Genomic DNA, 8,313 nt, shown 5'->3' on the forward strand with positions numbered 1-8,313 from the left:
ATTTTTTTGTTGCAGGCTCTGCTTGCAGACTGAGGACCCTGCAGGCCCTGATTCCTGACAGTGTGTGTGTGTGGGGGGGGGGAGTTGCGGGGGGTAATTTCCTACTGACTTTATCGAGCTGCAGTTTATTCCTTCCCGTCCCATTGGGCCAGACTACTGCTAGCCAAATCCTTTCTCGCTCCCTTGGGAATTATATGGAAAATGACCTCAGCACTCTCTTGAAGACCCAATGCTGAGATCTTGCCAGCCATAGAGAAAAGGATCCTACACCTCTGTTTCTCATGTGTGGCCTCATTAAGGTTAGTCATAATCTATCCCTTAGCTGCTATAAAGTTGAATGGCTTTAGCCTTCTTTGACCACATCACATAAGCATTTCAGAATGGGCTCTGCAATACTGTAGAGCAAAAAGGGGGAAGAAGCCTTAAATTTTTTTCAGAAACCAAAGAATACTTTTCTGTCATGTACTTCAGTAAACAGAGGGGCTTTTACTGGAGAAGAATTGAGTTCATGACAAACATTAACCTCGAAAGGCTACTGATAATTAACATTACATGATATAATGATTGGTCGATAGATCTCAAGCTGCTTTTAAATAATGAACATGTTTGGGGGAGGGGAAGGAATGGTATTTTATCCAATAACCCAGTGTTCTAATAAATTCTGGAGCAAGGCGCTTGAATAAAATTTACATGATGAATGCCATTGCTGTGGGGGACAGATGAGTTGGCGTTAAATCTCTTGGAAGGACAGATTAAATTTCACCTTGGGTCATATGGCTGACACTGCTGTTCTACAACATTAGAGTCAGGGATTGTTACTGTATATTTTAATATATGGGTTATATAATTCTCCTGCAGATGAGGAATTTAGGGTGTATTTACATGGAGATAAAGGTTTACTCTGGAATGTTATCCCATCTGTGGATACAATACAAGGTGTTTCAGAACTAGTAACAAGTTCTTTAATAAATACAGCAGTTTCCTAATGCTTTGTTTTAGCTTCCTTTGGCTCTCCCAACAAAGGATATATACGAGTTTTAGATAGGTAGATGCTCCATATTTAAAAATAATGTGTACAGATTTCAAGGGAGGAAAGAGGAAAGCTCCTTGCTTTCCTTTGGAGGTACTGTAATACAGAGTCTCCAGTACTTTGTATGCTTACTCATATAACAAATTTGAAGTGTACCTAGTTTATCTCTTGCTCAAGTATATGTGTGTGTATAAGCAACATTGTACACATGAGGTGTGTCTAGACTACAGGGTTTTGTTGACAAAAGTGCACTTTTGTCAACAAAACTATACCTGCATATACCTTTCTCACTCCTTTGGGAATTATATGGAAAATGACCTCAGCACTCTCTTGAGGACCCAATGCTGAGATCTTGCCACTGAGTTCTGTTGACATACAGCAGTTCTACAAGGAATAACCTCATTCAAACCTCATTCTATGAGGAATAACGCCTTTTGTCAACAGAGTTCTGACGACAGAAGGCTTTATTGCATCTACACTGTCCTTTGCGTCTACACTGTCATGTCAACAAAGCAGCTTGCTTTGTCGACAGAACTGGATGTAGTCTAGACGCTCTTTGTCGACAGAAGCTTTGTCAACAGTATCTGTCGACAAAACTTCTGTCGACAAAAGCCTGTAGTCTAGACGTACCCATGGTGTTGTCTTGATAAACTATGAACCAAGATCAGTCTGTTGCAATCAGAAATCAAATACAGATTTGAGTATATAGAAAATACCCCTCTTTTGACTGATCATGTACTTTTGGGGCTGATTTTTCTGCTTCCCCAAATAATTTCCATCTCAGAGTTCTTCATTGGCAGATTCCTGTGAAAGGCGAGGGAGGGGAACATTTCCTGGATAGAATAGGCTTGGAGCCATACTGCACTTTCAGTGACTGCCATCACGACAATGTTTGCTCCCTATCAGTGTGTGAAAGAATGCTGCCAAATCTAGTTGCCTGTCATTACCTTGACTAACCCCATAACCAAAGACCCACCACAGTTATATCAAGTCAAATCCTTGGGGGAATGCAAATTGAACAGCACTGCAATAAAGGGAAATTTACCCTGGCATGTTGAGTTGCTTTTCTGGCCTTGGGGTTTCCACTCAATAATATAATAGTGCTAATAATGTTACTGCAGTGTGATTGCATTGCTAACATTTTTTTAAGAATAGAACTGAAAAAAATATTTTAAGGACTCAGTTTTGAAGCAATGGTTTACCATTGATGTGTGTAACATCTACCCTCAGGTGCAAACACTATAATCTCCACAAATTTAAAGGTGAGGAGAATAAAAAGGTAGGGCAGGACTTGGTCTAGACTGAACCTCTAGACCTTTGATTTCTTGAACTTAAACATAATAGTTCTGTAATAATATTCACTTGCATTAATTGGAACCTTTTCTGTATATTTTTTACCCATACATCACAGTGCCTCACTTTAAGTGTGAGTCAAAGCCATAACATTTAAGGAAGGTAAGCCCTTTACTTCCATCAGAAATGTGAAAAGTGATGTGATACAAGGTGTTAATGTAACCCACTTACCTACGAGGTGGAATGTACTGTCCCACGCAGTGGCACTTAGACCACTTGCAGAGAGAAAGAATGAGGGTGTTCTACAGAGCACCAGCCAGCTGAGCCAGCTGTTGAGAGCCAGCTGGCTTTTAGCACTGTAGGGACACTGAGTTCCAGAGATTCCAGGTTCAGTTCCGCCTGGTGGCATTGTATTAGCATTCACTGTGTGATAAAGCTGTGCAAGTGGTAGTGACCACGTGGTGGTTGGCACAGGAATATTTGATGAGGATGAAATGCTCCTTTCTTGGAACATCTAGAATAGCTAGATTAAGAGGGAAATAATTAATGTTGTGAACAGAATGTTTAATAATCTTTAAGCAATTATTTCATTTCTTTTTGTTTGACTTTACAGCGGCTCACATTGCGGCATGTCAACAGCAACCAGTGTCTTGATGAGCCGTCTGAGGAGGACAAAATGGTTCCAACCATGAAGGACTGCAATGAAAGTCGATCTCAACAGTGGTTGCTACGTAACATGACCTTGGGTGCCTAAATGAGACTTCCCATGTTCTTTCAGGCCTTGCAAGGTGTCTAGGCTTTCATTCTTCACTTATCTAAATCAGAAGAAAGGATATTCCTTCTCCTTTCTTTGTTCTTGGTGAACTGAAAGGCCTTGAAGCCCTCTGAGAAGTCCAGCTGTCAGAACAAAGTCATTTGTTTTTTTGCTTGTTATGGCATGCTTGCACATGCCTCTTTGAAAGCTGTGTCCATTCAAAAGAAGCACATTAGAAGCTATAAATAGCATACTATCTGCTACTATCAATGCCAGATACATTTGGAAAAGTATATCCAGAAAAACCTTGGAGCCTAATATCAAAAGGTTTTTTTGGGGGGAAAGGAGGAGGGTGTTTCTGGTTATGTCACATAATGTTGCTTGGAAGTGACATGATGAAAATGCCTTATGACACAAACTTATATTGTGAAAGATTTATAAATTTAATAAATTTGTTCTGGTCCTCCATAGCAACACGGTGAGAATATTTTTTGCTATATTGTGTCATTTAGTACTCAATGAAGGATTAAACTGAAATGGATACCGAGCAGTACATTTACTGTACATAACGAATGTTTCATTTGTTGTGCCAGGAACAATGAAGTTGCTATACATAGCAGTTCTTTTAAAAATAGCAAAACTGAACAAAGAATGCGGTAAAAACGGAAACTGTATAACAAATGAAACTTCAATAAAAGACATTTGAATGATATTAAGAAGTAGGCAACTTACATGACTAACCCAGATTAATGCAAATTGGTATTACCCATGATTTCTGTACAGTCAGAATAGAAATCACTATGGGCCTCATTTACCAGTGTGCACCTCCATTAACCCTAAATGGTTGCATGGGTGGAGAATGGAACTGATCGAAGAATTTGGCCATCTGAGTGAAAAGCTAGTCTGAAGCTCAATCTGTAGCCCCTAGTTTTGAGCATAAGTGTAGCAGCAGACTGTCTAATGTATACAAGGGCATCCAAAGTTTGGAGATCTTTGCAATATCAGAGCATAAAGGGACAGGCTAAGGATGGAGTTTGAGCTCTAACTCAGAACTTTCTTGCTTTCATATGTTTATGATAGATGCTTATTTATATTTTTAAATAATAGTTTGTGTCTTAATTTCTTTTGTTCTTTTTCTTAACATGAGTATTAAAAATGTGCTGCTGATGTGCTGTAGTCTTCATAGGCTTCATAGGAACCAATGCCATATCAACAACACAGTAAGAGTTTGCAAAAATGTTTTGTGTTGTTTTCCTACATATTCATAACACACATTTGAGCTAATCCACCAGCGCATATCACCACATAATGGGTCTCCTATAGAAATGCTGTGGCTAGACTTTGAGCAACAGGCTTAATCATAGAATCATAGAATACTAAAATTGGAAAGGATCTCGAGAGGTCCAGTCCCCTACCTTCACAACAGGACCAAGAACTGTCTAGATCATCCCTGACAGGTGTCTGTCTAACCTGCTCTTAAATATATCCAGTAATGGAGATTCTAAAACCCCCTTAAGCAATTTATTCCAGTGTTTAACCCCTCTGACAGGCAAGAAGTTTTTCCTGATGTCCAACCTAAATATCTCTTGCTGCAATTTAAGCCCATTGCTTCTTGTCCTATCCTCAGGGGCCAACGAGAACAATTGTTCTCCCTCCTTATAACAGCCTTTTAAATACTTGAAAACAGCTAGTCCTCTCTCAGTCCTCTCTGTTCTAAACTAATCAAGCCCAGTTCTTAATGTATGTCATTTGCCCAGGGGCATAGGAGTCCTGTGAGATCCCAGTACAACAGAACCAGTACCACAGAAGGGCTGCTGAGCAACATGAGAAACATCCTACCCAGGGGATAGATCCTATCTCTACCAACCACCCACAGTTTATCAAACAAAACCTGTTGCATTATTAGGAGCAGGAAGGTGAAACAGACTTCATTTTGTGTGAACTGGCTCCTTTGGTGAATGTATATTAACAGTGCCATGTATTTGCATACTATGGATTGATATTTCATGCACATTTTCTTGATATGGATCATTAAATGAATAGCAAATGCATATTAAATTTGAAAAATCATTACTATGCATTCACAGTAGCTGCTTTTCAATTCCTCATATCTTTTTTAACACACACACATACACACACACACAATTTGTTCACATCGTAACTGAACAGCTATCAAAACTGAACGCGGCTATAATTTTACTACATGAAAGGAACATTAAAAAATCACAAACAAAATCATTTAAATGCCAAGCTTAATGCAGAACAAATTATCGCTTTTTCAATCATCGCCTTTCAAAGGTCTCTCGGTCCACACACACAGTTATTTAGAAATTCATGCTGATCGATGAAATATTTGGCTACTTGCCTTGATAGTATCGCTGTAACAATAGTGGTGCTAATGAGAATGTTTAACACCCTTTAACAGTATTATAGGAGTGCATATGGTAGTGCCTGCCATCTTTTTTAACTTCTAACATATCATATTAAATAATATCTCACGTATCTAACTGCAACTTGTAAAGTTGCACTGTCCATTTCTCATTGCACGTTATTCTTGACATTACTGGAAAGTAATGAGGGACTGGCATCATATCTAGATTGATTTCAAGAACAGAGCTTCAAATACAGATCATGAAACTTTTGAAACTTTCTTTGCTTGGCATGCAGTACTACGGTATTTAATACCTTATTCTCTGTATAAAGTGGACTGGCAATGAATTCTGACTGTTATACTACTTGATTACAATTGATGCACCTTGATTATATCAACAGTTGCACTGCTATATTATAGATGAGCTGCTTGACTTAGAAAAAAGAAAAAATACATTTGTTTATTTTATTTTATGCTGATTGATGGATGATAGTGAATACTGATGCTTAGAACAGAAATGTTGTTCAAAGGCTTGTCAGAATTGCATTACAGCTTGAATATAGGCCCCATATTGCAAACTCTTATGAAGTGTTAAAACTGAGTAGTCCTGTGGCACCTTAGAGACATATATATATCTATCATGAGCTTTCATGAGCAATCCCCACTTCCTCAGATGAGCTGGAAGCACATCTGAAATATTTAACTTTGCTCATTGTGAGTATGCCCTTTCACTTCAGTGGGATTGAGCACTAAGTTTACATCCTATGTAAAAGTAGAGGGAACCAAATAAGCCACCAGAAAGAAATCTAATATAAGCAACTTGGATGAGGAGAGATGACCTGCCATGCACCAAGTGACTATTGTGTTGATCTTAAGATATTTAAGGACCATATTAGTTCTCATTCAATTTGAGAGGTAAAATGCTATTTCCTTTCCTTTGTACTGAAGCTAGTCAAGTAAACATAAGAATAGGAACTTTCTAGGTTCTAATTCCAAATTCTACTACTGAATTCCTGTGAGGCCTTGGCATTTCACTTAGGCCAAAATTATTCAAAAGCAGTCTTTAATTATGGTTGAATTAGTTTGATGTGTCCAAAATGAGATACCCAAGATTGAAGCACCCACAATTAAAGGATATTTTTGAAAAATAAATTAGACCTTAACCTCTGAATCTGTTTCCCCATCTGTGAAATGGAGCTAATTCTTTTCTATCTCCCAGGGTCTTGTGAAGAATAACAAATAGTGTTTGTACAGCGTGTTCAAAATGTTAAGAGCTATATAAATGCTAAATATTATATTATTATTAGTGGAACAGATATTCCAGTTCTCATATTTTTCAAGAGTTGCTTTCAGGGAATGAAAGCAGGACAGAAGTCTAGAGCAATGTGTTAACACCATTCGATAAAGTGAGCATTTTGAAGGGCAAGTTATTTCTGTAAATAGGGCAAAAGTACTGCAGTTTTTCTTTACCCCTGTACCTTCAGGAATTACTTGAAGAGGAGAGAACTGTTGTAAAATATGTGAAGTGAAATAAGACAGTTTTATTAAGTTAGTTTTGACTGGAAGGGTTGTTGTGGACTGATGTAATGTCCTTATTCTTGGAATAATTTTTGTTAGTTTCTTTGATTTTTGTTTTACTGCAAACTAGCATGAATGACATTTTAAAGAAAGGACAAGTATTGTACTGGTAACCTACGTATTTTACACTTGAAAGCAGAGATCATATCTGATCACAAATTTTAGTTGCATCTGATTTGTAGATGCTGAATACAGTCTCACATGAGGCAATTCTTGTTCAGATGCTTAAGAGTAAAGATATTAAATAGATTGTATTGTTTTCACTGGTACGAACAGTGTGGGGAAATAAAAAGGACTTAAGTGTTGGAAATGTCACTATCCACAAATCCTTTTGCATTTTATCTATCATCTGAAAATCTTTAATGCCCATAATTCAGGAAGCCATCAAAGATTTAATTAACTATTGTGACAGCTATCACTTCAGAATTCTCTTTGTGTATCACTAACCATTGTTCTGTTTCCTGTATTTCAATATATGGAATAGATAAGTCAGCTGCTATCCTGTACAGTATCTGAACACATCTGGTAGGAATACACCATGTTTAAATTGCTACTAAATATAAGCTATTGAATGATCTTAAGGTGTTGAATGAACACCAGAAATGTGTTTTAGCGAAGTTATGTGAATTTTAGTGTCAGTGTTTTTCTTACATTCAATAACTTCTTAAATCAAGTCTCATTCAAATATCTTGAAGTCCCCATTTCATTCTCCAATGGCACGTATTCAGGAAGCTTGATAAATGTGTTGATTTTCAAACATAGCTATTATGATTTTAAGTATACAAATCAATCTCTGTTAAAAAATAAAAGCATCTATAAAGTATAGACCCTTGTGTATTTTCTGTTCTCTTTGAGCTAGAGAGAGGCTGGGGTGTCAGTTTATTTAGAGGACTCACTTATAAAGCATCCTGAATAAGTGCTTGAGACAGAAACTCAAATTTATAAAAGTAGATTGTGGATAAAGAATTACACATTTTAAATGTTGTAACAGTTATTTAATGGTCTAATGTTACTCTTTGCTGTAAATTTAAATATTTATACATTTTTGTAGAATAAAAATATACCAGTTTAGTTTTCTTCTGGTGTATGTTCTCTTTTTATAAATATACAGTTATGTCTTTCCTGTTCAATTGATGATCTATATTATGAACTAGACTGTTATGTTCAAATACATAGAATTTTATTGAAGCTCCCTTACCCACATTCTAAATTTGCACAGAAATATCCAGAGTGGCTATTGGTAGCATGGTGTACAATAGAGAAGTGCATAGGAACTGTCCAGTCACA

General features: G+C 37.2%; 1 protein-coding gene across 3 annotated transcripts in view; it reads left to right on the forward strand.

Moving 5' to 3' along the window:
• GALNT13 (polypeptide N-acetylgalactosaminyltransferase 13) overlaps positions 1 to 8,096 on the forward strand; it is a 344,283-nt gene extending 336,187 nt beyond the window's left edge. For all 3 annotated transcript variants that reach the window (XM_075933416.2, XM_075933418.2, XM_075933417.2), the window contains one exon: positions 2,937 to 8,096. Coding sequence is in view for 1 of the 3 variants with exons in the window: in XM_075933418.2 (XP_075789533.2) it covers positions 2,937 to 3,077 (141 nt within the window). In the remaining 2 variants the exon portion in view is untranslated. The remainder of the gene's footprint in view (positions 1 to 2,936) is intronic.
• Positions 8,097 to 8,313: the final 217 nt, after the last annotated feature.

This window comes from Pelodiscus sinensis, chromosome 7, assembly GCF_052426305.1.
Source record: "Pelodiscus sinensis isolate ZL-2025 chromosome 7, ASM5242630v1, whole genome shotgun sequence".
Lineage (NCBI taxonomy): Eukaryota > Metazoa > Chordata > Testudines > Trionychidae > Pelodiscus > Pelodiscus sinensis.